We start from the raw sequence: 26468 nt of genomic DNA, 5'->3' as shown, positions 1-26468 counted from the left end.
AGCAGGAGCTGAAGTGGCAGCAAATGGCTTTGGCCAAGGTGGGTATGCACAGATGGCTGATGGTCAGTGATGTTACTCCTTCAAAGAGACAAAATATTCATGGTAAAATATTTTTCCAAACAAATACTAAACAAAGTGTGCGCTTCTGTCCAATATGCAGGAAGCGGTCTCCACGTGTGAAAACTGTTCTGCAATGTTTACAAGCAATGGGAATGTGCAATTTAGCGTCACAAACAAAGTGAACAAAGAGGAGGTCGACCCAAAGCTAGTGGACACCGAGAAGAAACTCAGAGAGCTTGAACTTGAGCTGGCACAGACAAAACTGCAGCTTGTTGAATCAGAGTGCAAGACGCAAGATCTTGAACATCAGCTGACGGCCGCGGTCAATGAGTTGCAATCCTCCAAGAACAACTGGTTCTCAAAGACTTTTACTCAGTTGAAAGAAGTCACTTCCAAGAAGGAAGGCTAACCTTTGACCTCTCCTGCATTGCACTGCCATCGCCACTGTCCATTCCTTTGAAAAAAAAACATGAACTATTTGTTGTAGTTTTAACAACAGCTTCATGTAATCTCATTCTGAATATGGTAGCTTTTCTGAAAAAAATTTGTGTGAGTTAAGCCTATCAGGAACTAGATATCATTTTTGAAAGGTCAGACAGCCAATCACCACCATGTATGTGTACATGTATCAGTCCGTGAAAGATATCCACTTGACGACCATCTTGGATCTGCAAAGTTCAAAGTTCACAGCCTATGACCTTAGACTACCCATAGTGGTATCATATATGCAAAACCTCATCACACAGTTTATCATGCATCGTGTATGATGTACTGTCATCAATATTATCTTGTACATGAATCGAAGTGGCCCAAAATTTTCACATCCTGTATGTCCTGAAGTGAGCAACTTTGTGAAGTTGTAGATATTTCTGTTGAAAAATGAAAGTGGCAAACTTAGTAATTTCAATCACTCATCAATTTTGGTTCAGATCCAGTCCATGGTAGAATCTGAAGAATATTTACATATTATTTCAAACCAGTGTGTTGTATGCCTGTGGTGATTGAGTACAGTACTCCAAAGGTGTTGCCTAACTTTGATGCGGTTAGGGTACAATATGTTCAGTATATGAGATGTTTTTGGATAGTAATATGCATGTATTGTTATCCCCAGAACTTGAGAGTGTGTGCAGATGACTATTCATACTTTACAATGCAAAGTCCTTTCAGTTTAGCCTCAGTTTTGTGTAATTTGTAGAGCAAGTTTTCATGTCAACCAACAGCTGTTACTAGACAACAAAAGTTTTCTCTCAATTATCCTCTTGACAATTTCAGTGTAGATTTCTCTCATATGCAGTGTCTTACCTTTTTTCAGTATCAGCAGCAACAAAACGTTGCTTTTTTTACATTTACTGTAAAGTAGAGCCTTTTATTCATGTATACTTTTAACTGGTTGATTACAACTGAAATACATCAACAGACAACACAGCCGATGTTCTGGCGAAGCTTTAGCTTTTCTCTCACTGTTATAGAGCCATATGGGATCATCATAGCATCTACTGTATCCCTGATAAATATTTGGCATGTAAATCCTGCCCCCCTTACCCTCCCCCCACCCCCATCCCCTGCATCTGCGCCATTTGGTCTTTCATTCTTTTTGTCAGAAATGAACATTTTAACCTGTTAACTACCAATTGCCTGTAAATTTACAGGTCTGCATTGATAACAATTGGTTTTGGCCAAACGATAGTGGCAAAAGGGTTAAACTTTGGGTGGAAAAATAACATTTTCTAACTTTTTTAAGATAATGTAGTATACATATCGGTGTGTTGCCTGTTGGTGTATTTTCATTGTATTATTATCTTTGCTGAACAACTGCCTTCACCATAGCAAGATTTACTGTTACCGTTATGCTGATTTGAATCAGTTCACAAAGATGCTTCAACGTTTGAAAGATTTGAAAAGTCACAATTTACTATCAAAGAAAAGGAAATTGTTTTTGCCTATCAGTTTGTTACAGCTCAATGTAGATCTGAGATTGTTTTCAAAATGATTTTTCTGTTTATACTTGTTTCATTCATAACAAGTGGGCAGTGAGTCATGTCACTTGTACAAAAATCGCCATGAAATAGCATGCATTTCTTCCATGGAAGTTAAACGTAGATAACTTATGTCATTGCAAGGATATCTGCGTAATAGCTGAGTCAAAATTACAAGGAAGTGTCCAAAGGGAAATCCTATACACCACAATACTGCATGATTACTATATATTAAAATCAATGAAAAAAGATGAGAGAAACCAATATAATACCAAGATACTAGCGTTGTATCCCGTTCACCTGGTTTTCCTGTATATAGACCCACCCACCCCATTGAAAAGACTAGGAATGAACTAAAGTATAGTATTGGCAGGGTTAACCTGTTCACCCCCAGTTTCCTGTGGACTGGTCCACACTCACCATTGATAACAATAGGTTTTGGGCAAAACCATGGTGGTGAAAGAGTTAATGACGGTGACAGAAATATATATGAGGTGTTGTATAATACTGAGAAGGCAGATCACATTTCTTCAATGTAAAGTTAGGCTTCATTTCTCAGCAAAAATTTGAAAAAATTACTCCCTTTTACAGATGAGAGGCTCAAGCACAATTAAGGAGCTTTTGTAAGTTTGGAACATGATATTTTTTTTCATTTTATCCTCCACTAAAACAATTAAAATCTAGTGGAGTGAACTTAAAAAAAATAAGTATATATTGAATGTTGCATGAGTTAAGTTAAGGAGCGACTGTTCAAGTTGACGTGCTTTGCACCATGAGCAAATTAGTGTGTTTATTCAATATGAAGTATTGTCACTATGAACTTTGTGCCATCAGAGATAGACCTAATTTGTCTATGGTGTTAATCTTTAAAGGCAAACTTCATTCAGATCTCAATCTAGAGAATTTCTGAATAATCTGTGTATATGTGTAAATTTTTTGTTTTGTTTTGAGTAGATTTAGGTACACAGAGTGATACAAAGATGCTCTGCCGTTAGACTTACTAGTTACATGTTTGCAATAAGCTTTATGATAAACTTCTAGAAGACCCTCAGGTTGGCAGCATGGCAAACCACAAACTCCTCTACTCCCCATGTGAAAGTGGTATGTTCTTATTCAGTGAATTTTCATGGATTGGCCCATCATGCATTTGGGGGTGTGCATTTAAAGAATGAAAACTGTGTACAGTGCTTTGTTCTTTCCAGTGTTCCGTTGCTGTCTCACTTCAGACTTGTGTGTTTTGCCATAGATATTGGCTTGTCACTGTCATCTAATATTGGCTTGTCACTGTCATCTATGCTTGTCATAAATACTCCATGAAATAAGAAAATTCTGTACCACAGAAATGCCTCAAACTGGCCAAAAGAATGAATTTTTCCATGACACCAAGCTGTAGACAGATCATCTGTTCAGTGAAATGATTCTGTTAATTATCACTTTGTCACTCTGCCATTTCTGCTGGTATTTGGACACAATTAGTCAAGTCCAGAGCTACCTGCTCCTGCCAATGGTGTCTGCTATTTACAGCAACACAACCAGCATCTTTTTCTCTTGCCCAAAGCTTTAATGATATTCACTGCTTGTGGACAGTAATAGGAGGCAGATGGTACAATTGACCGAGAGTCATGGACAAAAATGGCTTCTAGTATTCTGTACTTGACTTTGATATCAGACACTCACCCCTCCCAAGACACCACATATCTACATGTTATAGACAAATAGTTCAGTCTAGAGGTATTCATTGCCATAGAGATGAATCAACTCAATTAAATCATGCAGTTCATAGGTTTTGCATATGCATGTAGTGTCAATGCTATAGCTGACTGAAAAAAAACCCACAAGAGTATATACGATAAAAACTTGCCATGCATTACATGCCATACTTGATGTGTATGACTATGAGATTTACATGTGATGTAAATAAAGATAGTAATTCAAACGTATGGGTTTTTGGTGTAATTTTTAATTTATTAAGGTAGAATGTGTCTCGGGGTCAAATATTTGGACTCAAAGTTGTACAATTCTTTTCTGATCTACCTCTTGTTCGAGCTCGTTTTAAAGCTCTTGGAGTAAGAAAGATTTTCACTGCCTTGGTTTTTCTAAAATTGAAAATTTTATTTTTCGGAATGCTGCAACACTAAGATGGTAGCCATTTTGAATTTCAAATGTTGGTAAATGTTTGGTAATTTGTCTAGTACCAAGCTTTGCATTATTTTGTCACCCAGATTTTTATTCTCGATTTGGCTTGAGATTGTTTGAAAGTTTCATTCAGGAAAGTTCTGAGGCGCATACTACCTTAATGACACAAATGAATGCAAGTTGAATATTTGTAGCAGTAGGGCCTATTGAGTTCCACAAATACACAATCGTGTATCTTTGTATGCATGACTCAATAGCATGTGATTTCATACTGTAACTTTATTTTAACCTGGACTGCAAGGTAAAAGAGCCAGTAATGCTAACTTCTGATGATTTTTTCACCATTTTCGTTTTCACTGTCAACCGTAATTCCTTGTTTTGTGGTACAAAACTAGTGATAATATCAACGGTATACAGCTATTGTCCGTTTGAAGTTCTCAAATAATAAGCTTAAAACTGGGACGTTAGTTTTTTCTTGTTGAAGAATGAGAGAAATCTTATAAGGTACTTGATAAAATTTGCGCGAACAAAGATAAATTGCAGATCATTCCAACCAGAAAAGACATCGATCTTGCCGGCTGTTTACCGGCCAGGTAAGACAGTGTGTGACAGAAACGGGCCCCGGTGAAAACGCGAAATGTGTATAGCGCCACCACCGGCGATGGATCGATGGTTGTGTATAGAAGTCCAAGGATCAGAAACGGCGTGATGTTTTCAACGTCATTCTGATGGCACCTGTAGGAAATAGAAACGACTTATTAAAATTTATCAGTTTACTTCGCCAATATTTTCTTTGAACCGTGTTTGAAAAAAACTGCAAAGACACAACGTGATGAGACACTTTAAACCTGCTGATAAAATTTGCAAAGTTTAATAACACGTTATTTCACTAAAATTAGAATAAACATGTAATACAGGCATGCTTGGGGTAATGAACACAAAGAACAAATTGTAGTGAAGCATGCATGCCTATACTAGAGTTTATCAATAACAAGAAGTTTAGGTATATATAAAGCAAATTTCAAAGTGATTTTTTACCTTCTCGTGTCTATTTATAGACAGAGAAGGTATTAGAGTTGAAAACCAATATGCTGCTGTCAAGAACTTCCGTCTGTCAAGCCTTCCGTCTGTCAAGATCCGTTGACGTCATGCCATTGTGATGGGTCATATCATAAACTGGTGGGGGTGTTCATGGCTCAGGTTGAGGTGTGGGAGAACGATTTTGAGCTATGACAAAATCAAAAGGGACTTAGCGGCATAGCCACAGTGTTAAGCCTTTCTCCAAGGTTTCTTAGTTGACTACAATCTATTACAGACTACTGAGCTGACGTTAGGGGTACTCACTTTGTGTTTGCTCACTCTGTGAGCGCTAGTGTTTGGTACTGAGTTGCGTGGATATTCCTCATGGCCTCACGTGATCTGGCCTGTTGCATAATCTGCAGAGATGATCATATGCCTCCAAGTCTGAAAACTGTCATTGTGTAAGCCTGTCGGCATTTTCCTTGCATTTTTTCTCATTTAATTTTGCAAAATATCGGCGAGTACCTCAATATTTCAAGATAACCCTTTCTTCCCAATCGTTTCCTGGAGTTTCAGAGTCATATGAACGAAAATGAGTGAAAGTTTAGACAGGAAAATCGGACGTCGGCCATGTTCAATGTTTACAGTACAATCAGAAGTTTACGTGGAGGAATTAACCAACAAACACAGGAGTGTTCATGATGCCCGCCCTCTAGAGGCAGACCCTCCTATATGAAGTACCACATTTGATGCTTGTGGAAAGCTTGACCACACAATGGAGCATTTAAACTTTTAGAAAATGACAAACTGAATAAGAAGGTATTCAGAAAACGTCAAATACTGAGGAAAAATGCGCAAATATTCAAAATAAACAGGTTAACTGATTGGTCAGCTATAAAAAAACAATGAAAATGTTTATGATCAAAAGTTTTTTAGATGTGCACATTTTAACAAATACAGAAATTATTAACATTATAAATATAAGACCAAACTATTTTTTCAGGGATGGGACAGGTCGGAAATGAGGGGTGAGAGACAAAGGCACTCCTATTGCTGCATGTGGATGCAGCCACACCATTTCATTTACAGCATACTTATTCACTGTGTTGTGTTCAAGTTCCATATTGTACTGACTGTCATACAAGGATAACATAAGCAAATCAAATCAAATTAGAAAAGGATCAATGCTGTTGTGTGGATTTTGCTGAACATGGCTGATATTTCGCCCTATATATTTGGTATCCAGCAAAGGCATATTTTGATGTAAAGTCAAAATTAACACTACATTGCTGAAAATATATTTTACCGTTTCTGCATGAATTTTTCTTTTTTAAATTATAGTATATTAGTACTTCAAACAGATTAACAGTTATCGTGATGTCAACCCATAATTTTACATCACAAAGACTGTAATTCTGCCAATTTTTTTTGTTTTTCAGTCATTTTATAAATTTTGCACTGCACAAGATGATTGAACAAATTGCAATGTTTGAATTTGTAAACTCAAAGAATAAAAATCCTTTGGTCACAAATTAAATTATTTTTTGAAAAGAAATTTACTCTTAAACACTTTTAGCATATATTCTTTACACGGTCATGTATTTCAAGGAAAATATGCCTATTAAAAACAGTAATTTCTTCACTTTCAATTTTTTTTCAAAAATTTGACAATTATCAGCCATGAGGTTATACAAACACAAGACCAGATAAGCGTTTTTCATCATTTCCACAGGACTCTTTGGAAAATCCATTAAAAACAGTTAAAAGTGACTGAAAATGATCACTTGTTATACATTTAATTTACAGATGCCAGGTTGTGTATTTCACATGCACTCAGGTCAGTAAGGAAGTGCGTCATTACTATTTTGGACTGTTAATTCTTATTTCTGAATTGTTTAACTTTTTTCCACATTGAACTATCTTTAGGCAGTTTATACTGTAGCTTAGAATTTTTTGATTGATGTATTTAATCATCTTTTGGGTTCTTTGGGTCCATATCCCACCTCATGCCCCTACATCATCAACTATTTACCAACAACTCCATGCCAACAACCAATTACCTGACCTGGCCACACATTAGAGAAGGTACAGCGTCATTGACGGTATTTTTTCATCATGCTGTAGGCCAATGTTTGAAACTCTGAATTTGTCACCTAGGAGTTCCTGCCTGAATGAGATCATAAACTGCCTGGTTGGGTGCCATTTCATCTCCGTTGGCCTTGAAATAGGCCCGCGGGGAATGTGCCTAGGTGACGTGGTGTAAAAATGGCCTATCTGCAGGTTTTGGCGAAATGGGTCGTATAGTTTTGCAGGTTTTGGCAGTCTTTCGCATGTGCGCAGAGCATGGATGATGATTAGACAGGTCCAGTTACAAACCAGCTAACAATATCTGACCATTTCTTTTTTGGAGAGTGCAATTTGAAATGTAGTTTGCTAGAACAATTATTATCAAAATTCATCCTAGTAATACGCAAACTCTGGGAATTTGCCATTTTCTTCTCACCAGCTACGCGTAAGATGAACCATGTTCCTCCACAAATTTCTGGATGGACCATGAATGAACCGCACATGAAAGCAATTTGTTCTCCAATACCGACTAAAGTGAAATGTCTAATTTACTAGTATACTGCGTGATAAATGTGGTTGCACGATGCGGGACTGTGTGAGGCTGCCCTCTGTAGTCAATAATCATTTCTAAAGTATTCTTTGCATTCAAGAGCAACTCAACAACAACGGTCACCTTTTGATTCTTTCAACATCCGGGTCTTGTTTGACAGCTTGGGTACCAGCATCACCTGTGTCTTCCGGATTTGCGTAAGCCTAGAAAATGCAATTCATACACAAATTATGACAAAAGAGATGGGAATGTGATGGCACCGACTTCTTTTCAACTCAAAGTCGAATAAACAATCAAAACTTTCATTAATAATTTTACGATTCCAACACGATGTTATTTCACTGAGAACAGATGATGTAGAAATAATCACACAAAACCTGGTCAACAAATGCGAGATTTCTATAACTCGTGTGTGCGCGTACAAAACTATGGAAAGATTTATATATATATATAAAGAATATTTCTCGTAATTTTACAAAATATAAGTCCAAGGTAATCAACTTTATGTTACAATTACGATGAATGTTGATATTTTGAAAGGACATATCTTAACAATTTACACTTTCCGTGATATTTTTCTGGTGATATGCCTGGGACAAATTTAGTTTGAAGAATTTCATCCCCCACAAAATTCAAGGGAAACTTCTTCATCAGCCATTTGTGGAAACTACGATTTTTTTTCAAAAAGCAGCTGTGATGTTCTCGAACCCATTTAGTGCTGTAATTTTGCCAGCCAAAACTTTAGTGTAACATTTTAGCAACTTTTGTGAATTTTTTAAAATTGTTTTGATAATTTTGGACCGAATGGACATTATATTTCACGGGCTACAGTTTTTTTATCAAAATTTTGGCGAAAATCTGAAAAAATTGACAAGGGTATATTTTATAAAGGCGACAAAAATTGACTTTGGCGCTCAAAGGTTTAAAATAACTGTTAATTAGTACACGTTGCTTGAAAAAAACACGCATAAATAAGTTATAATAATTGCTTCATGCGGTAAAATATACATCTATTAGCTTCGATTTAACAACTTTATCGGTGAAACGAACGGACCTTTAGTCCACAAAAAAGTATTCCCGAAAGAGGAAAGTTAATAAAGCAATACACCTTTTAAATACTTGTAAAACTGACGTTAAACTTACTCTTTTGATTTTCCTAAGTAGTCCAGTCAGAGGCGAAAGTACCAACCACTTTACAATCAAAATGCTGGCATAGAATGCATAACTCCTGAAAACCTGGTTGTTTTCGCTACAAAGAGGCGATGTTGTCTCCATTTTGAGTCCTACTGGCAACGGGATCAATGTGAAATTGCAGTTTTCGGTAAGCTTGGACGGTAATAAGAATGTTTATCACAATAACTTGTTAGATGAGGGATTTCAGCCAATCCCAATCCAGACTATGAAATCTATTACAATTTATGCACACGGTAGGCATCAGTATTTGCATGTTCATGCAATGATTGGATGCTTCACGTTAAATGCTGAGCAGGTATCTCATACTTGAAGCGCTGCAGAGCGTTTCGACCAAAGTCGCCTGTGCTAAAATTCCGCTCTAGGCGCAGAGCGGAATTTTAGAAAACAGGCGACTGTGGTTCAAGTTTCGACATTGTGTATTGATATGCATGATTTAATAAGAATGCAAAACTTGTGATTGTGGGTTATTACCGATGATGAGTATTCATAAACCGCGCATCTTGCACACTATGTGTGTGATATTGGGAGAATTATTTGATTTCGGAGCGGTGGGGGAGGGGGAGGAAATGAGTATATGGCAGCTTTTTTTCCCGTCACTATTTTCGTTTTACCCCGCTCCATATGTTTTTCACTGAATTTTTAAATTTATTTCTGGCCATGTTAGGCTAATATTTGTTTTAGAAGTAGCGAGGTTGCAATTTATTTTTTCCCGAGTTTTGTTTTACAGAATTTTTCAATTCTCATGCCCTCGACATGTATTGATTTATGTACTATTAAATGAAAATGCTGCGTGCCATCTGAATTCCATAAATATTATCAGGAACCCGCAGTATGTGAAACATGTGGTCATGATCATACGCATAAGCTTAGGGCCTAAGCTTACGAAGCTTACCTCATCGATAAATTTTATAGTGGTTCCCCGTTTTTGTGATGTAATTTACGAAATTAATTTTAATCGCGTGGCTGATTCAAAACACGCTATCGATTGATTTATAACAACATAATATGGAAGTCACTGCAATGTTCCCAATCGTGCCAGTGTGACGTCCGCCGAGCTACGGAGTCTTGCCACAGGCGACCCAAAAACTATTACTGAATTTTTCTCACTTTTCTCTATCATTTTCTCTCCTTTTCTTCCAGTTCTGACTGATCGGAGTAAATAAAATAAATGGTTATATAACCTAACCTAACCTCTTGTTGTGATTCTTTATTTATTTTACACCTCATTACAAGGACGTATATCTCTCATACACACATGTTGTAATTAATTAGTCAACACAACTAATTATGCTAATCCGGTGACTTCTCAGGGATTTTACGGGTTGGTCAACATCGTGAAAAATAGGAAAGGTTACATCTCTATCTTTCCAATGTTGACCAACCTCTGATAAGTCCACGGATTAGCATAATTAGTTGTGTTGACTAATCACAACATGTGTGTATGAGAGATATACGTCCTTTAATGGGGTGTAAAATAAATAAAGAGGCTAGGCTAGGTTATATAACCATTTATTTTATTTACTCCGATCAGTCAGAGCATGAAGAAAAGGAGAGAAAATGATAGAGAAAACAGTGAGGAAAAACTTAGTAATAGTTTTTGGGCCGCCTGTGGTTGTGCCGAACGAAGCTGTGGATGTGATGACGACCTAAAGTTCGTTGACACAGATTTCTTGACCCGATGGGAAAGATCGCCCTCTAGAGAAAATTACTCCCCCCTCCCGAAATCATATTAACATGTTTTAGAGTTCCCCGCTAAAATTGGTAAATTTCATATGTGTATTTTTGCATTTATTTCTCTTTCAAAAATAATGTTATAGTCACGAAATAGTTATACGCGGAAACTTAAAATCCTATGCAACAACGTTTCCGTGTTTGTTTGGTACGAGCCAATAAACATCCAAGATGGCGACGCTCGTCAAATGCACTCTCGGACCTCGGCTTTACAGAATATACAGGAGAGGCGAAGTTGCGGTCAGTATCATCTTAATATTTATGCGAGCAAATGTTAGCGTTAGTCACATTTACAGAAATAACATCAAAACGTGCTCGCCTGTTATTATTAAATTACGGTGATCTTACTGTCCGGATCGTGTGATTGGTCGGAACGCGTGCACCGCCAGTTTATAAAGACGATGGAAGTCATAATGGAATGACTTTATCACCTGTAAAGCCCTTGCCATGGTATTCTGGCTATCATGTACATCTACAACTATCTGTACTGTGACCCTTGAATAAGAAAATGTTTATTTTCAACAATAATTACACATATTAGCAGCATGGCTGCTGGTGCACATGCGCGCGCGGGTACACGTTTCCCGATATACCATGTCGATATACGGCGATAGGTGACATTTATATAGTGTAAAATATTGTTGCAAAAGACTTGGCCAAATTAACTGAACTGTAGAATGTTGAATTATTGGATTTCAAAATTAGAAAGAGCACATCTGTTTAAGTTAAACTCCACACTCTGCATTAGTAATTTAGACAGTCCGGGGTATCCTGTGAGGTGCTTTGTTCTTTTAATATATAACATGTTTAATGTACACTGACACTGTATTGGTGTCCAGCCAGACTTCAAATTCAACCTCCCAGCATTCGTCATTGTCAGCATTGAGGTCCTAATCAATCTAGTACTCCAATGTTAGTAGTATGTCCATGGATGTAGCAGTGAGGGGGCAGTGAGGCTGCTTTGATTTTTTGGTGCTGCTGTTGCCATGTCTCAATATTCAAATATGACTGTTTCGCTTTCAGTTTGTGATAGGGTAAGGGTTCAGAGAGAAGGATGTACTCATGACACAGTAACTGAGTAAGCAGCTTTTTTCTCTTTTAATACATGCGTTCATACAGAGCTGCTAATGCACAGAAATTTTGTTCAAAGAACTCTGAAAATTGTTATCATAGAGGGTACAGGGATTTGCATATATGCGCTGAGTGCTACCTTTCACCACGGTCCCTCCGGGCTGTGCTTTCACTCATGAACACAGTCTTTGAGTCAATTTTAGCAATTTCTAGAAATTTCTTTTGTCAGCTTTATACTGAGACATGTAATATGAAAAATATTCTTCTGTCACAGAGGACTTCCTCGAGTCAGTGGAATGTCAATCCTTTGGGAACAGTGATGTGGACTTACTTCAGTAGTATATAACTTTCAGGTGTGGCAAGTTGCACGATCTGATTATAACACAGCTAAATGTAATACTGTTGAAATTTGAATACCACACTGCACAAATCAGTGCACCAAAATTTGATTTCAATATGTAAAACACAACTAACTGTAATAATGTTGAAATTTGAATACCACACAGCACAAATCAGTGCACCAATTTGATTTCAATATGTATAACACAGCTAACTGTAATAATGTAGACGGTGACAGCACAAATAAGTGCACCAATTTGATTTCAATATGTATAATACAGCTAACTGTAATAATGTTGAAATTTGAATACCACACAGCACAAATAAGTGCACCAATTTGATTTCAATATGTATAACACAGTTAACTGTAAAAATATTGAAATTTGAATACCAAACAGCACAAAACATAAAATAATGTACTGTGATATGGTACAAATGATAATTGTGAAGGAAGTCTAATGGTGAAATAGTTCTATGCTATTTCAAAGCCTGTATGATAGGTAGCATTGTACAGTGTACCTGTTTATTATCAGTGGAAATCACGTCAGTAGACTGTGTTGCCATGCAACAGGGCTCCAAGCAATACTCTTGAAACCAGATGTACCGAGCACCAACAACAATTTGTTCAAAACAGGAGTACACCTCACACACAAAGACTTTGCAGCCGCTATGAAGCCATTGCGAGCATTTACAAATTAAGCTATCACAAATATCAGTGTTTTCTCTGCATGTTCAGTGAAGTGGGCAATTTCTGCCCCATTCATTATAATTAAGGGGCAAACTTGACATTTGAGGGGGCAGTATTATTTAATGCTTACTAATGACATTAAACAACATATCCTATCAAAACATGAACATAAAATGGCACTAGTATCCATGGAGACTGAAGCACAACTATGTCCTTTACTGTGTTTTCTTTTCGATGCGTCCACTCCATGTTATGCACGTCACCAAAATTGAACGAAAGGCAATATTTTGTCTTTTCCGGGGGAATATTCTGAATAGAAATAACAGCAAATTCACAGTTCACTACACTATGCGTTTGAGTCACCACCATATGGGCGTATTTGCTTGCTGGGTTTTGTGCGCGATTTTTGCACAGTCAGTAACTTTTAAAGGGCAGAAAATGGCTCGAAATGCTCAATTTGCGCAATCGCGCAGTCGAGAGAAAACCCTGAAATATTGCTCTATGTGGAGAGGCAAATACATACCTCTGTGTGTGTCATCTCTATCACATTGTGTACTGCTGCTGGTACCACTATGCCCAATGATTCACAGAAAATATGCAATAAATAAGGTAACTCTAAATTTTTAGAGTCGTACCAAGGGTGTGTACATAGTTGTACCGGTGACAGTCTGAGTGTCTGATACATTTATGTGTCTTCTATTGGTGAAAAAATTGTCAATTATAGAGTAAAAAAATACAACTTTACCAGAAATAACCACAATGGATACAATAATTTGACAACTTGGAAAACGAACAATTGCCAAGATTTAGTCATAGAAAATTCAAAATCCTGGCGTAAATTTCGCTTGTTTGCTTCCCTATAATTTACACATACACTAATTAGCAAGGGTTTCCTTTCTCTGAACCAATTTTAAGAACAACATATATGTACTCCACTTACCAGTACTAGGATGCAAAATACAATGCTATATGTATGTGTGTGTTTGTGTATGTGCTTGAGTGTGTGTGTGTGTGTGTGTGTGTGTGTGTGTGTGTGTGTGTGTGTGTCTGTCTGTCTGTCTGTCTGTCTGTCTGTTAGTTTCTGCCATTCAGTCCATAGTGGCTGCTAGGCAGCTATTGACCAATGTTGTAATTTTCAACATATCTGGAAACCATTAAACATGCCCTGACCAATATTGTTGCATTTTATACAAATACAGGGTGATAATTTGCATGTATGGACATCATTTGTTTCAAGATATTATATTGACAATATTGCTTTTTAAGTCAAGAATGTTGAATTTTAATCAATATGTGTATAAATGTGTCAATAATTTTCCTTTGGTTGTATTTCATAACGTACATGATACAGAAATACTGGCAGACACATGAGTCAGTTTTTCCCTGAAATGATCCAGAATAGGTACAAATTATAAGCCAACCGTTTTTTTGATGTCTGGTTGTCCAAAACCATAATGCATGATGCCTGTACCACTACAGTTTACTTTCAAGGTTGATACCTCTATTAGTGAATTTTTATGGTTGATACTAGAGTGTAGCACAAAGACATATACATGCAGATCAGGTTGTAGGATTCACGATTTATTCATTTCATTTTAATGTTTACATATCCAAATCATGTACTCAAACATCATAGAATCAAGGTCTTCTAACCCCTTGACTGTCATTACCAATGTTGTCCCACATACATGTTCCAAAGATAAGGGACGGACCATTATATCTGGGGAGGGGGTGGTCAAAAACAGAAAAAAAAAATTTCAGAGCAGAAAGTTAGGAAAAAAAAAATCTTCAAACTAGTTTGCAAAATAAAAAAAAATAAATAAGAAGACAAATGTGTAAAAAAAAAAATCTGCAAAAGTCTTTAAAATCTTGAATTTTTTTTAGATTTTACCGACAGGAAGCAACTTTCTGTATTTTTAGTACATCCTCCAGGCACATTTTTAATTTTAATTTATACATTTAGAGTGACTGTATCCCTTATACTGGAAGTTGTGATTATCTTATCTTTTCAGGACTTTTGTATTCTGATCACTTGAAAATTATAAAATTATAGAGCCTGTTTTCTACTTGTTTCCTGTGTACAAACCAAGCAGGTACACTAGGTAAAACATTGAAACTATGGTATGGTTGTCAAGACAGAAAGTTATATTTGCCTTTTAAGATCAAGGTAAACATATGCAGGCCACATCAGGTTCATTTTTTTCCTCAGCATTTTATTGCAATGATGAATGCAAGAATGGGTGAACAAGAAGAAACACGTCAATAATGATAAAACAACATATCAAGTCATTTTGTATTATTTTGCTTTTAAAAAGGCATTTTCAATTCTTTTTTCTCAAAAAACAGCCTCAAAAAACAACAACAACACATTTCTTAACATTCAACAATACACTACGTAGAATGCCATCTATCCAACAAATCCCAACACAAAAACACACAAAAGGGTTGAACTTTGAAAGTTTCTCGATAGCAAATACTGAATAAATCTGCATGAATAATCGTTTGTGTGTAGCAAATGCTGAATGACAATTATCTGAAGAATTTTTCCACCACAAAAAAGAACATGATTTAAACAAATCTTAAGGGACTTATGTAGCAAATTTCAAAGAAACTGGACAAGCCCTTTCAGAGAATACAGCTTTTTTGACCATGAATGGCATAAATTGCCCTAAAAAGACAAATATTGAAATTTCACCACATCTATACACATCATATCAATTTGGACATGCTGCTACAGAGAAATAGATGTTTTGATCAAAAAAGGGCAACAATTGCTCTAAAAACACAAATATGCAAATTTCACTATATTTTGCAAACAGCTTCTCAGCTTGTCAAAATCAATTGTAAATCATGAGATATGCATGATGTTTGGTGGTGTGAATGTAGGCATTTCACCACGCAGAAGAAAGGGAAGCCAGGAAACCAAAATAGTCAATTTTCAAAACTATAGGAAGCTACTGAGGAGCAAGAAGACCATGTTTCAGAGGAAGATGTGTAATCTGAAAAAATGCTCCCCAAGTGCCACCAAATAACACCATTTTAATCTCTATTTTTCGAAAGCTCCAATGGCAGAAGGGGGGACACCCCCCTCCTGACCTCCCCCCACAAAAATACTCCCCAAGTGCCACCAAATAACACCATTTTAATCTAAATTTTTCAAAAGCTCCAACAGCAGGATGGGGGACCCCCCTCCTGACCTCCCCCCACAAAAATACTCCCCAAGTGCCACCAAATAACACCATTTTAATCTAAATTTTTCAAAAGCTCCAACAGCAGGATGGGGGACACCCCCCTCCTGACCTCTCCCCACAAAAATACTCCCCAAGTGCCACCAAATAACACTATTTTAATCTCTATATTTCAAAAGCTCCAGCGGCAGGAGGAGGATATCTCCCTCCTGACCCCCCCTCCCCGCGACCGCTTGCGAGGTCGCTTGTGGCACCACATCTTTGCCCTGTTTATCCTCAGACAGTGACGAACTAAAAAAAAATTATAAATCTGAAAATTTACTCTGAAAAAAAAAATTGCACAGCTAATCTCAATTGGAAAAAATTTTTTTTTAGAAATTTACAATAGTAAAAAAAAAATTTTTACAATTTCAATGTGACCACCCCCCCCAAGATCTAATGGTCCATCCCTAATGTGAACACAGATACATTCATGCCAGAATTCGCCAGCACTGACAATATCTTGTAATTCAATATGGTGCTGGCAATATCCGGCATTCATGGTAGTCAAAGTTGATTTAATCACATGTTTGCTTTTACAAGTAGGGACCTTTTGCATTGACAACAACCCTTGCTTTTAATATGTATAATGTGATTGGTCGTATTTTTATATGTATCAGTTGCTGGCAAGGGCTTATTACCACACCAATAGCTTTTCGGTCAGCGTTGCCCATAGCAGTTGTAAGTGTCAAGCAAGACACAACAGCAGTGTATCAAGTCATAGCTAGCATAATTGGGAGTGAGGTCGAGGCAACATATCATATCGAGAAATCCAAAATAAGCAATCAATAATGACAAAATAACACGCTATAGACTTGTCAACATGTACATGTATCACATTATAAATAGAAGAAAAGTGTGTACAAATGATGTTGGAATTGTAAGCTTCCTCCATGGTTCACCTGTATCAAATACATTTTATCTTTTACAGGGTCATGAGTACGAGGCAAATGCTCTTGAAAGACACAGCGACACTGTTGTTAAATGGGTAAGTGTGTGTATTTGGTGACTGAACCTAGGTCTGTGAAAAGCTAGTGTGAATGTTAACAAGATTTGGTGATTTTAGTAGTGACTGGCTTCATAGAGGCAATACTGTGACCTTTGACATGCATTTGAGAAGTAATGTGTTAAGGTCAGACATTTAGAAGACTTTAATGATGAAGAGATTTTGAGACTTGAGCAACAGCCATCTTTATTTTATGATCTGATATGAAAATTAGTATAAAGCTTTAGAGAGGAAATATGATGAATTGTTTTATTTCTGTTAATATTCTGCTGGAGATACAAAGTGTACTTTGAAAATAAAAAAAATGCAAAATACTGACACGGTTTTGTGGAGGGACCATGATATGGATAATAAATGGTCATGTTCATGCACAAAGTCTTGTAATGGTACCATCTAGGATACTATCAGCAAGAAAAACCATTTAAAAGAAAGGAAAATGTATTAAAAGCAGTATACAATTGATGTTGACTCTGAGATTTCCAATTCCAGGTGAATGTTATGTGGAATCTCACCTGGTACTTCTCACCTGGGGTTGGATTTTTTCTCTACAGAAGAGGTAAGAAATAACATACAAACACTTCAGTTGGTCAAAGGTGAAGTGGACTTGGAGACTCAACTGTGTGTCAGTTTTCTGCAAGGAGAAATGTTTTCGGATTGTTTTCATGCAGTTTTGAATGAATGTGATTTTACTCATGTTCAAAATGGGAGAAGAAATGTTCTGAATGACTTGTAATTCTTTGCCTCTAAAATTTTGTATTCTTCGTGAAATTCAAACTAATCAGTCATGCAATGAAAATAGATATTTCAAGCATTGTATTCTGCCACTGAATCAAAGTGAAACATGACAACAAAATGAGCTTCAAGGAAAGCACAGTCCAAAATAGAATTTTAAAGGTAATTGTAAACACTTTTACTGAATTTGAACCTTTTTAGGATTTGCTTCGCTGGAAACAGACCCACACTACCCTAATGTAAGGGTGGAGGCCTAAAATGTCAAATTATTTCCAAAAATTCTTCCAAAATTCCATTAGGTGGTTTATCAAAGCTTGAAAATCAGTTTTGTAAAATGGTATGGTATGGTTTGAGAACACTTTCATGTAAAAGTTTCCATGTGTAACTATAAGTGTGCTAACTTTTGTTGCAGGTTATTTTACAGTGGATGGCCTGATAAGTATAGCCAGATTTGCTGGGACTGTGTTCATTATTCTGTTTAGTGCCGTCTGTGTCAGAGGTAAGTCTCAGGTTTCTTGTCAGTGTAGCAATCACCAAAACTCAAGAGTAAGAAAAAAATGTTGGGGCTTCATAGGGGTGAAGTTCAACTTATTCCAATAACAAACTTGTCCAGTACAAGAAACATGCTACGAAGAAACAAAACACTAGCAATTTCATAGTTATGAACTGAGGTGAAAAGTGTGAGATGGCCAGGAAAATTACGCCAAAACTAGAAAGCATCTGTAGACAATAGAGTTCATGATGCATAATTTATGTGAGTCCTACAAAGGTGAAGTTTGATTTACTCTGAAAACATACTGGTCCAGTTCAAGAAACTGTAGTGAAAAAAGAAAAAGCAGAAATGCCACGCGTCTTTAACCAAGCTGAAAGACATTAGACTGCTGGGGAAATATACTGCAAAAAATGCCATAAATACATAAACTGAAAACAGAAAGAGAGAGATGTTTCATCAATGATAATAAACCAAAGCCGCTTCGATCACCACGCAAAACAACAATAGAAGTGCCTTTGATATAAGCTATGGCTGATCAAACACCCAAAATGCTACAATTTTGACTTGCTTGAGGAGATGCAGGGTTATTGGTGATATTTTTTTCAGGTATTGGTAGGGTGACCAATGAGGAATACAGAAAATTTTTGAAAATTTTACATGAAGCACAGAAGAATAAATCATTGGAGAGCAGGGTAAGATAACAGGAATGTATTTCTTTCTTAGTGGTGCCTGCACCATTTATGTTAGTGCTTTTCAAATAAGGCTGTGTGCAAATGATGTCATTGTTTCTTCATTAATATGCAAAATGTTTGTCTGCATTTTAAGATAACACTTTTGAAAGTTTTGCATGCAAGAACGACAGAAATGCTATTTATTAGGCGACTCTTAATGTTACAATTTATACCAAAAGACATATTTACAGCTCAGACTACAAGCAAAAACAACAGCCATGCATGCAACACAGAAAATGTGTCCATGTTTTCTGCAACAGTTTCTGATGTTGCGGGTGTGCGACTATATTTAGTAATAATTCGCTAACCACAGACATAGTTATTTGAGCCTGTTTGTCTCTTTGAATGTAGAAAAACAAAAAAAAACTGAATGAATGCAAGTTTATCAAAGGAATCCCCCAAATCATGCAAAATTATGGATTTTTAGAAATGATGATTACATTTCATACTAGAAAACAACTGATGAATACAGGATAGATCGACAGTTGTAATTCCAAATTTTGATTATAGCTTCTCACATTCAAGTTATACTGTCACCTGTTCCAATTTTGCCACAGTTACCATGGAAGGAGAAAATCTAACCGATGACAGATTTTAAGCGGGTGGCCACTTTTTAAAAAGCGCCCTCACATGGCCATTTTGAATACCAAGGAATGCCCCTTTTGACCATATATGGGCATATTTAGATTACAGGTGAATGTATACCTTTAATAAAGAGAATAAAAATATCAATGTTGTTTTGTTTTTTCAGCGGAGTCTAGCACAGTATGACTTTCAGTTCAAAGCTTGGCCAGTAGATTTCAGGTGGGATGAGGTTGAAAGGTAATGTATAATTCAATGTGTCATGCTTCTACCCCTGATATTACCTAACTTTGGTACAGCCGGTAAGACTTCAATGGTGATATTGGACAGACATACTGTAAAGTGGGTGTTAAAAAGTCCGAAGGAACAGATTGGAGTCACTATTTCATCTCTGTAGTAGGAAAGACATCAATCTGTTGACGTGTTGTATTGAGTCTAAGGAGTTGGAAACATGAAGAAGGTTTTCTATTTGATAGCCTTTCAAAACTGGCATACATTGTATCCCACATACAATACCCAACAGATTATAATATACGAATTGAGGTAGAATGTGCCTCTAGGACAGATAAACAGCCTCTCAAAATGTTTTTCCCATCTTGTCCGTGTGAAAACTGATACTGTCTATTGTAAATTTTAGGTACTTTATGTCTTTAGTACCAAATTTGCATTGTGACCCCAGATTTTTATTATTGATAATGGAAGATATTAGGTTTTAAATTTCCTAGAGGAAAGTGTGAGCAAAAGTTTAAATCTTTCAGTTTAGAGGTGTATGCTACCTTTAAACTGGTTTGGACAAAGTTCAGAAAATGCTATCTTAACACACTCAACAATGTACCTGCCTTGGTTTGGAACAAGTTAACTATGAAAATACTACCTTAATACACTCAACATTGTACCTGCTGCGGTGTGGGTCTTTGTTTTGTGAAATAATTGGAAGAAACTTCATACATACCTGTGTCAATTTACATGCACCAATAGTTTCATGATGAACCAACTCATTGAAAAAAATTCTTCATGTTTTATAATTTAGATTTTCAAGAAAATTAATATATCTATTATCCAGCTCAGGCCTGCCTTGTTATCTGATATTTACTAACGGTTGTATTATCATAATTCATGGCTGTGCAGGACTGCATAGCTTGAATCTTTGCAAAGCTTTTATACAGTACTTGATCCAAGATGCATACATAGATTCCATTTAAAGTTGGTCATTGTCTCAGAACTTGGAAACGTAACCCATACTAAATAAAACAGAAATTTATACCGATATCATTTTGTTGAGCGTTACCTTTGGGCTTGTTCAATGTCTTGAATAGAGTCTTGTCTGCATTGTAAAGACAGTGACTGAAATCCACCAATTTTTGTAATAATTTCTTTGATGCATGTTTTTGATTACAGTGATGAAAGAAAACCAATTGTGACAAGACAAGTTAAACAAAAGAAACTGATTGACCGAGTCAAGGGTCTCCCATGTCAGGTTGTTAGGTATGTACCAGGAACTTTTTGCAAGTTTGTTTTTGTAAGTGTAGTTACTGTAATTGAAAACTGAATTTTCAAACATTTTATTCTTTTACAAAGAACTTATTACATGAAAACCTTTCTGTCACTATTAGGAAGTGAGCCATCTCAGTTGGGTCAGGGTTATCTCACATCATTACTGCGATGGATAAGATCCTGAGATGATCCTACTGTACCTAAAACAATAGCCAGCCATCTGAATGCTTCATATCTCAATATCCTTGTTCCAAAGTTTTAAAAGTGAAAGTGAGCAAATTTACGAGCATTTGTGAAGACTTTGTATCTCCAATGAAAGACTCCTGATAAATATATGAACAAAGGAAGGTACTTCTGTCTTGATCATTTGCTTTCCCTAGTTTTTGCAAATTTAAAAAATGTTCATGTACAGCTCAGGCATTGCACTATTGATTTCCATATGGAGGCATATACTGTAGCTTGCATGTAAAGAGTACTGTATTTATTTGACAGTGAAAACAGCAAATTGGAACATGTTTATTGTAAGCTTAACATGCTTATTATACACAATGTCTGTTTTTTTTTCCCAATCAGCTATATTTTAGTACATACATTTGGACGTAGGCTGATTTACCCAGGATCAGTCTCTGTGCTTTCTGCTGCTGTGGGTAAGTCAATAAAAACAAATGTTCATGTGCAATTCTGAGACTTTATTCCTTGAAACGCTCACAAGTTTGATGTGATTCAGTTCTGCGGTATTTGTCATCAAAGGACAACAAAGAGAAAAATATATCAACCATTAGGTTTGTAAATAGAAGACAGTACTTTGAAATATAAGATATTCTGGTCCAGGAATTGTTGCAAGAAGTCATTGGATTACGGTGAAATCATGAATACACTCAGTGTGTGTGTCTCCTTTTCAGGCTCTACGTGATTCACTTTATTTTGTGACGTGTTTTTTGAGATGCTTGTTTGTAGTTGTATCAGTTTAGTATTTCTGTTCATTTACCTGACATCCTGAAGAGCTGGCACCAAATTCTACCTTTTTACATGCTCTATACTGTAGAGACACAACTTGATCCATACTGTCTTGTCTTTCTTTTCCTGAAACTTCCTCAAACTTTACTTGCTGAATTTCCGTACAAAGTTTGGTACTTTCACATTTTATAATGTGTGTGCCTTATAAATGAATGAAGTGGAACTATGCAAATAGCTACAGTTGCCTATGTCGGCAATGTAGCACGCCCTTCCATTGAATTCTGTGCTTGTACTGGACTAGAAAGCTAGTATAAGCAAGGCACAGCTGTTGTGTTGAGTCTAGTGCCTTAACTATAACCAATATCTTCTGTGGTTGTTGTTTGTCGGGTGTAGATTCAGGGACAGGAACTACGGATAGCCTGGTAACTAAACAGAGTATTTACAATTTCAATGATTCTTGTCAGGACCAATGTTACTGCAAGGCAGGACCAAGCAGGTTGAGGAATACAATGGACAGAGGGCCAAGTTACTGGCAAGGGACGGCAATAGCATTGATACAATGTTCATTGACAGACGAAACAAAGAGGAACAATTCAGCAATGGAAACACATTGGTAAGTTGACAAGTTAGTACTGTTTTTGAAAATATCAAAAGTTTCATTTGACCCCGACAGTATCTAAAAGAATAAGAAAATTTGAAATTCAAAACAAGTGCCAATAACTTGTGTGATTTTGACACTTCAAAAATAAAGCAACTGTATAGAGAATGTTGATTGGCATCAAACAGATGACAAAATCAAATGAAACAGAATTTGTGAAATAATAGTTTGATTTTTTGAAGTTCATCAAAATTTGAGCATACTTTTAGTTTAATTCAGTCTTGTAACTGAGAACCTGTACCCTACTGGAGTTAAAAAGGCTCAAGGATCAAGACATTTGACTTTTTAAACCCAGTATTGAAGACATAAAATATGTCTTGAAAAATTGATATCATTTGCAAAGAATGGCATATCACATCTAGTTTCATATTTGTAGGTAGTGTGCTGTGAAGGAAATGCTGGCTTCTATGAAATAGGCTGTACCTGCACTCCTGTTGAAGGTATGTCACAGAATTTAGTAAACAAGATTGTGAGACTGAAGAGTGCTGGGTCTATTCTTTATTATGAGGTTATTACGAAAATACCGCAAAGGATGCACGAGGACATTGGCGCAGCGTATCGCCCAACGCGAAGCGGGGGGCAATGCGCGGCGCCAATGTCCGCATGCGTCCTTTGCGGTATTTTCGTGATAACCTTATTATTATACATCTTACATTCCCGGCTTGGGCATCACATTGTCAGAGTCGTGACCATTTTCGTGCAATGCCAACAATTTTTCTTCCGATTTTATAGCGCCAGTGTGGAATTCTATCTTGGACGCGCTTCTGCAAATTTTGGAGTGTGTGCACTACACGCGTACGTATGTACAGAGTGCGTGTGAGACATGTTCTGGCACTCGTCCAATGGGTCCCTTGAAACCGTTCAACAGTGGACGCGCAGATACAGCCGCAGTGGATGGGGCGCCTTGAAACTGTACGTGTTACAGAACGGGCGTTCCGTACGGCTTTTTAGCGCACGCTAAATCCTATTGTTCTCGATGGTAGATGTATAATAATGTAGTGTATTCGAACATCATCTTAGGGGTATGTTTTGTGTTTACTCACCATGATAGGCATTCCCAGACACGAGCTGATTTCTACCATGACAAGGACATGACCCACTTTTCTTCAGTCATGCTAAATAAACTCTATAGCATGTTTATAGTCTCTTGTGCACACTTGGCTGATGTTTACTTGTCAACAAAAGTCATGGAGCATTTATCAGCCAAAAGCATTTTCAGAAGTACAAGAACTGCAAAAAAGTTCATGCAAGTGAAATCTAGAGTTGTATGAAATGATGAACAAGAAATAACTGTATTTATAGAAACAGGAAGGTCACCCCATGGATATTTACGTCAGGGAGATTTTCCACCCATCAGTTCAGGAATAGGTTTAGGGATAGGGTTAGTGATCAGTCGGTGAATGTCCTTAGGACGACTGTTCTAGAACTGTCTCTTCTTTTCTGTTTGTTTCAATATTTGTTTTGCAAGTGCTGATGAATAAATAAGATGGGATAGGATAATAAGAGCGTATTTGGGATCAACTTGTATTGAAAAATATTCAGATAGCTACTGTATGTATCATATGTGACAGTGCAGACTTCAGTATGTAAATTGGCTGGATACGTGCAGATGTACATTCATTTTACCTGAGATATAGTAAGTAGACGAAATTTCCCTTAGTTTTAGTTGTGAAGCTTTTGCTATTCACTGAAAACACTCGTTTGCCAGGCATGTGAAACAAGGCAAAATTGTGTGACAGGATGGTGTCTGTACAGTTTATTTAAATGTAATGAACTTCTGCACAGTCCTTGATGCTGTAGATGACACCCAGTATAACCAATTTGCAATTTGTCATGTGATATAATGCAGTGACCTGTAAAACCACTTGACTATGCAACTTTTCATGGAGTCTCATGAACCACAGAATATGTTCATTTCATTCTATGTACCATACATAATTTCTTTGTATATTTTCTAACACAGGTGGATATTCAGTTCTTGGCTGGAATCACCCAGGATTTGCTGGAAGCACTGTAAGGCTTTCCAAGTTATTTATTTCAAGACCTTTTTCTCTGTTATGCTTTTTCTGCCTGCCTCATCTTCTCCCCTTCCACTGTTTGGGTTTGTCATTCATTAAATTTTTATCCCCACCCATCCTTCGTGAATCGTTCTTCCACCAATTGTTGGTCTCTCTCTATTTCAGTCTTTGTGTTTCAATTAAGCATCTTGCTGTGATAACATCAAGCTTGACAGTGCAAAATACTAAAAAACATCAAAGGGACGGGTCATCGAAACTGGCCTGTGCGACTGTCATGTTTACAAACAATGTATTTCATGCATGATGCATCATGTCAACATAGATGCAACATTTAAATTTTGCAATGTACAGTATGACAAACATGTTTTAACTTTCATCAATCACTAATGTACCTTGGATAGTGTCATTGGTTGTAAGGGTCCCATACAACTTTTGAGTGTAGTTCTGATGACCTCCTCCATTTGTCATGGACTATTATTTAATATATCTTTTGCCTTGGCCCTAGATCATACAGATCTTGTACTGCATGCATTTCTGATAGCCTTAATTGTGGCAAGTCAGTTATGTAAATTGACATGTATAACCTTGAAACAAGGAGTTTTCTTAAAACTGAATTCCCCTTGAATTCACCATGGCATTGATTGATGAATGCCTGAATATATTATGTTTGAATTTTTATAAACTGTGTTCATGTGAATATTTGTTGTTTTGTTTTCAGGGTGTTCCATTCCCAGAGAGTGAAGCAAATGCTGTGGATGTTGTCATGCAATATGCCATTAACAAACTCGGTTTTCAAGTTGAGAATATCATCATCTTTGCATGGTCCATTGGCGGCTTTACAGCTTCCCTGGCTGCCAAGAATTATCCAGATGTCAGGGCTGTGGTGAGTAACTGAAAACACAGGCTATGTCCATTTGAATAGGTCATTTTCATAGACCTTTGTTCGTAAAATGGTTTTACATCCTGGAATATTTGTCGGTATGAATTTACCATAACACTATGTGTCAGCTGAACATATCAACTGAATTTGTACGAAATTGCCACTCTACGTAACTTAATGTCAAAGAAAAATACGTATTTGTCTTGCAGCAAAATATTGAACTTGGAATGCTTGCTAACCAGAATGTAATGGCCTGTGGGATCATTTAGAAAATGGGATGCAAAATATCAACTTTTCTGACATTCTTATCAGTATGGCAAAAGTTAATTCATGTAGCATCACGCTCAACGCGTGAAAAAGGTGGTGTTTCTTGTAAGCTTTACGTACTGATGAAATTATTTTAATTTTGAAAGGTTTGATGTTTTGGAGGATCTTTAACATTAGCCTGATTATATTTCCTGCTGTTTTTAGCACCCACGGACACCGTCCGGGGAGACATAGCTTTGGTCATGTCCGTGCGTCCGTGCGTCCGTCCATGCGTCCGTCCGTTCACGCAGATATCTCAGAGATGCCTGGAGCGATTTCATTCAAACTAGGTACAAGGATTACTTCATATGTCATACAGATGCACGTTGATTTGTTTTGTGATACGATCCAATATGGCCGCCAGGCGGCCATTTTATTACAATTTTTTCATGTACAGAGCCATAACTCAGACATGTTTCAACCGATTTTATTCAAAGTTGGTACAAGGACATTGACCAATGTCATAGATATGCACGTCAATTTGTTTTGTGATACGATCCAATATGGCCGCCAGGCGGCCATTTTATTACGATTTTTTCATGTATAGAGCCA

At 36.8% G+C, this 26468-nt stretch overlaps 3 protein-coding genes across 5 annotated transcripts in view; 2 read left to right on the top strand and 1 right to left on the bottom strand.

Annotated features, from left to right (window-relative positions):
• Positions 1 to 3976, top strand: part of LOC139152445 (rab GTPase-activating protein 1-like) — a 58052-nt gene extending 54076 nt beyond the window's left edge. For all 3 annotated transcript variants that reach the window (XM_070725557.1, XM_070725559.1, XM_070725558.1), the window contains one exon: positions 161 to 3976. In XM_070725557.1, coding sequence (XP_070581658.1) covers positions 161 to 469 — 309 coding nt within the window. In that variant the 3' untranslated portion in view covers positions 470 to 3976. The remainder of the gene's footprint in view (positions 1 to 160) is intronic.
• A 555-nt stretch (positions 3977 to 4531) lies between these two features.
• On the bottom strand, positions 4532 to 9178 carry LOC139152446 (microsomal glutathione S-transferase 1-like). Its single transcript, XM_070725560.1, has 3 exons — positions 8953 to 9178; positions 7933 to 8012; positions 4532 to 4907 (listed from the first exon to the last, which is right to left on the bottom strand). Exons 1-3 carry the CDS (start codon positions 9082 to 9084, stop codon positions 4670 to 4672), a joined length of 450 nt encoding a protein of 149 aa, XP_070581661.1. The 5' UTR covers positions 9085 to 9178; the 3' UTR covers positions 4532 to 4669.
• Positions 9179 to 10710: 1532 nt separating this feature from the next.
• The window catches only part of LOC139152443 (phosphatidylserine lipase ABHD16A-like), a 41975-nt gene continuing 26217 nt past the window's right edge, over positions 10711 to 26468 (top strand). Inside the window, exons 1-12 of the mRNA XM_070725554.1 lie at positions 10711 to 10974; positions 16991 to 17047; positions 17555 to 17621; positions 18210 to 18296; positions 18897 to 18982; positions 19773 to 19843; positions 21002 to 21088; positions 21671 to 21744; positions 22519 to 22667; positions 23089 to 23152; positions 24676 to 24725; positions 25449 to 25613. Of these exons, the coding sequence (XP_070581655.1) occupies positions 10906 to 10974; positions 16991 to 17047; positions 17555 to 17621; positions 18210 to 18296; positions 18897 to 18982; positions 19773 to 19843; positions 21002 to 21088; positions 21671 to 21744; positions 22519 to 22667; positions 23089 to 23152; positions 24676 to 24725; positions 25449 to 25613 (1026 nt within the window). The 5' untranslated portion in view covers positions 10711 to 10905. The remainder of the gene's footprint in view (positions 10975 to 16990; positions 17048 to 17554; positions 17622 to 18209; positions 18297 to 18896; positions 18983 to 19772; positions 19844 to 21001; positions 21089 to 21670; positions 21745 to 22518; positions 22668 to 23088; positions 23153 to 24675; positions 24726 to 25448; positions 25614 to 26468) is intronic.

Source organism: Ptychodera flava, chromosome 16 (assembly GCF_041260155.1).
Source record: "Ptychodera flava strain L36383 chromosome 16, AS_Pfla_20210202, whole genome shotgun sequence".
In the NCBI taxonomy this organism is placed as follows: Eukaryota; Metazoa; Hemichordata; class Enteropneusta; family Ptychoderidae; genus Ptychodera; species Ptychodera flava.
This window is presented reverse-complemented; position numbering and strand designations above follow the sequence as displayed.

What these genes read in the sequence shown, in the direction of transcription:
- LOC139152446 (XM_070725560.1), bottom strand. Translation starts at nt 9,084, where the DNA reads ATGGAGACAACATCGCCTCTTTGTAGCGAAAACAACCAGGTTTTCAGG. An exon ending in TACTTAGGAAAATCAAAAGA is followed by an intron (nt 8,013 to 8,952) that starts GTAAGTTTAACG and finishes TGCATTTTCTAG; the next exon opens with GCTTACGCAAATCCGGAAGA. An exon ending in GATGTTGAAAGAATCAAAAG is followed by an intron (nt 4,908 to 7,932) that starts GTGACCGTTGTT and finishes TATTTCCTACAG; the next exon opens with GTGCCATCAGAATGACGTTG.